At 62.1% G+C, this 3,730-nt stretch overlaps 1 protein-coding gene across 1 annotated transcript in view; it reads left to right on the plus strand.

Moving 5' to 3' along the window:
* TTLL10 (tubulin tyrosine ligase like 10) overlaps positions 1 to 2,713 on the plus strand; it is an 11,101-nt gene extending 8,388 nt beyond the window's left edge. Inside the window, exons 9-11 of the mRNA XM_017542551.2 lie at positions 1,341 to 1,457; positions 1,856 to 1,949; positions 2,193 to 2,713. Of these exons, the coding sequence (XP_017398040.2) occupies positions 1,341 to 1,457; positions 1,856 to 1,949; positions 2,193 to 2,692 (711 nt within the window). The 3' untranslated portion in view covers positions 2,693 to 2,713. The remainder of the gene's footprint in view (positions 1 to 1,340; positions 1,458 to 1,855; positions 1,950 to 2,192) is intronic.
* The last annotated feature ends 1,017 nt before the right edge of the window (positions 2,714 to 3,730 follow it).

Raw genomic sequence — 3,730 nt, forward strand, 5'->3', positions numbered from 1 at the left:
AGACGGAGTCTTGCCGTGTCACCCAGGCTGGAGTGCAATGGCGTGATCTCTGCTCACTGCAGCCTCCGCCTCCCAGGTTCAAGCCACTCTCAAGGCAGGTGTCTGCCACCACGCCTGGCTGAGTTTTGTATTTTTAGTAGAGATGGGGTTTCACCATGTTGGCCAGGCTGGTCTTGACTTCCTGATCTCAGGTAATCCGCCTGCCTCAACATCCCAAAGTGCTGGGATTATAGGCGTGAGCCATGACAGCCAGCCACAAAGTATTTTTAAATTTCCTTTGTGAGCTTTTCCTTGACCCATTGGTTGCTTAAGAGCATGTTATTTAATTTCCACATATTTGTTAATTTCCCGTTTCTTTCTGTTTCTAATTTCATTCCGTTGTGTCAAATTTCCACCCTTTAAAAATTATAGAAAAATTATTGGAGCTGGTGTGGTGGCTCACACCTGCAATCCCAGCTGCCTAGGAGGCTGAGATGGAAAGATTGCTTAACCCAGGAATTTGAGTCCAGCCTAGGCAACACAGTGAAACCCCATCTCTAAAAAAACAACAAACAAACTTATTGTTAATCAAGTGGATCATTAAAAAGCAAAACCAAAAAACACCTGAAACTTGTTGATGTCCAAGCACAGGGTCTATCCTGGTTTAAATTCACGTGCACTTGATGGGGTTTTGGGTGGAGTGTTTTGTAAACATCTGTCAGGTCTATTTGGTTTAAATTCACGTGCACTTGAGAAGGATGTACCTCGGGCTTCTGGGTGGAGTGTCTCACTGTATTGCCCAGGCTGATCTCAGACTCCTGGGCTCAGGTGATCCTCCCGCCTCAGCCTCCCAAAGTGCTGGGACTACAGGTGTGAGCCACTGCGTCCGGCCGTCACATCTTCTTTTAGTCCTTTCAAGTGGGATCCTCCGAGAAACTACCAGACATAAGAAAACCAACTATTACATCTTGTAAATAAACGAAGCCTATTCTGCCATCTCCAGTTCTGGGGATGCATGCTGTTATTCTTTGAGGCTACCACTGAGCTGGGAAGCAAAGGATGAACCCAGAGCACGTTAAAATACTGCAGTTCCCTGTTCTTGCCCAGATTCCAGATTGTATGTATCCTATTTGCTTTCCGTCTCTTCTACTGAGCGGGCTGCTCAAGAGCAGAGCTTCCCTCACCCCTGTACCCCCAGTGCCTGATACTCGCTGGGAGCTCCGGGAGTTGGTTGAAGGAGCTCCTGGCTGCGGGGCTGTGATGCTGCATGCGGACACGGGAGCAGGTATGGCTGTGCAGGTGCGGGTCCGATGGGTGTGGCTGCTGAGGCCACAGCCACGATGCCTCCCTGCCCCCTGCAGAAGCGGATGCAGCAGATCATGGTCCACTGCTTCCTGGCCGCCAAGTCCAAGCTGGAGTGCAAGCTGGGTTACTTTGACCTCATCGGCTGTGACTTCCTGATTGATGACAACTTCAAGGTGCTGTCCTGCCAGCGGGGGCATGGTGGGGGTACGCTGGTGGGGAGATGCAGGAGGCAGGGCATGTGCACACCCTGACCACATGGGCAGCCCCAGGTGGAATCTGCTGTCAGCCCCCACCCTGCCTGCACGCAGCCCTGGGGCTGGGTGTGTCCACCAGGCTCCCCTCCTCTGCAGCTGAGATGGACCTGCACCCCTCCCAGGGTACCTGCTCAGGCCAGAGCCTCAGACCCTCAGAGCCTCGGTGGGCAGACAGGGGAGTGAGGCTACAGAAAAGGAAGGGATCTCCCAGGGCCCCCTTGCTGAGTGAGGACCGGGCCTCTGCCTCCTGCAGGCCCCGTGGGCTCAGGGCAGGTGGGGGGTGAATGGGAGAGGGAGCTGAGTGGTGTCTGGTGCAGGTGTGGCTGCTGGAGATGAATTCCAACCCCGCCCTGCACACCAACTGCAAGGTCCTGAAGGAGGTCATCCCAGGTGTGGTCATGGAGACCCTGGGTGAGCCTCGAGGCCCCCACCCCACACCCCCACGGCCTGCCCACCCGCCCTCTTCCCGAGCTCAGACCCCCACAGCCGGGGCTCTCCCACATCCCCAGGGCCTGCGTGGCAGCACCGGCCCGCCCCAACGTCTCCCCACACCTCAGCCCCCCTGGGCCCTCCCCCTCCCCCCTCCCCGCCCCTTCCTGCTCCTCCCACCCCCAGCCTCTGCCCCCACTTACCTTCTCTCTCCGGCCACACCAGACCTGGCGCTGGAGACCTTCCAGAAGAGCCTGCGCGGTCAGAAGATGCTGCCCCTGCGGACCCAGCGCCGATTCGTGCTCCTGCACACCGGTGAGGCCGAGCAGAGGCTGCGTCCTGGGGCCCCGAGCAGCCTTCCCGGCCGGCTCCCCTGTGACCCCCGCCAGGCCGAGTCCTCCAGGCTGCCCAAGCCTCACGCCCCAGCCCGGCCGGGTGCCCGCAGACCCACACTACCTCCCTCGGCCCCCTGGCAGCCCCGGCCACCCAGCCCTGGCTCCGGCCCGGGCCCTGACAACGCCCACGACAGGGAGCCCCAGGCCCCAGGCACTGAGCGGCCAGGCGGGGGCGACAGGGACCTGGTGCAAGAGCCTTCCCCAGGGACAGCCCAGGAGGAGCACAAGGAGCTCAGGAACACAAGACCCCAGGGGGGTGGGTCACCCGAGCCCCACCCCCCGCCCCACCATGCTGCCCCTGCCACGCTGCCCACCCTCAGGGACCAATAAAGGCTACTTTGTTACAAACACGATCTCTGCACCGTCCTGTTGCTTCAGCACCACCAAGCCTATGCCCCAGGGTCACCCCCACCATGCCAGCCGAGTCCTGGGGGGGCTGTGCTGAGGGAGGGGGCCCCCACAGCTGGGCTGTGTCCTGGGGGTCGTGCTGAGGGAGGGGGTCCCCACAGCTGGGCTGTGTCCCGGGGGGGGCCGTGCTGAGGGAGGGGATCCCCACAGCTGGGCTGTGTCCCGGGGGGGCCGTGCTGAGGGAGGGGGTCCCCACAGCTGGGCTGTGTCCNTGAGGGAGGGGGTCCCCACAGCTGGGCTGTGTCCCGGGGGGGCCGTGCTGAGAGAGGGCGTCCCCACAGCTGGGCTGTGTCCCAGGGGGCCGTGCTGAGAGAGGGGGTCCCCACAGCTGGGCTGGGCTCGGCTCCCGCCCCTCACCCTGTGCCCCTTAGCACCTGGACCCAACTGCAGCCCTTCGACCCCACAGCCCCACCGCCTGGCCTGCCATCTGCCACTGCCTGGTGTCCCCAGGAAGGGTCTGCACCCCATAGGCCCCTCTGAACCCTCTGGTGCTCCAAATGAGGACCCCCTCGAGCCCAGGATTGCTGCCCTGGGCACCCACAGGGCTCGCCCCAGCCCGCCAGGCACAGAACCTTCCTGGGCCTCCAGCCCCATGAGCTCCCAGCCCTCCTGCAGCCGGCCGAGGACTCAGCCCCTTGGCCCAGGGCTGAGGGGCACAGGGCGGCTCCCCCAACAGGAGGTCCTGCAGAGGCTGCGCTGAGCCCACACTGGCCCAGCTCTGGTCAACCCCGCGTGGCCACCGACGGTCCCGTTCCCCACGGGCCTGGGGGTTTCCAGCAAGAGCTCTGATGGCCCAGCGCCTCTGAAGCCTCCACACTCGCTGCCAAGTGACCAGGGCCCTGTCCTGACCCCGTCACGGCCCCACCCCCTCCCAACAGAGGCCCCCCACACCAGCACAATCCTGCCGCTGAGGCCGCAGTGTGGGGGTCCCGGTGAGACGCTGGGAACACACCTGTCACT

Source organism: Cebus imitator, unplaced genomic scaffold, assembly GCF_001604975.1.
Source record: "Cebus imitator isolate Cc_AM_T3 unplaced genomic scaffold, Cebus_imitator-1.0 Scaffold145, whole genome shotgun sequence".
NCBI classification, from domain to species: domain Eukaryota; kingdom Metazoa; phylum Chordata; class Mammalia; order Primates; family Cebidae; genus Cebus; species Cebus imitator.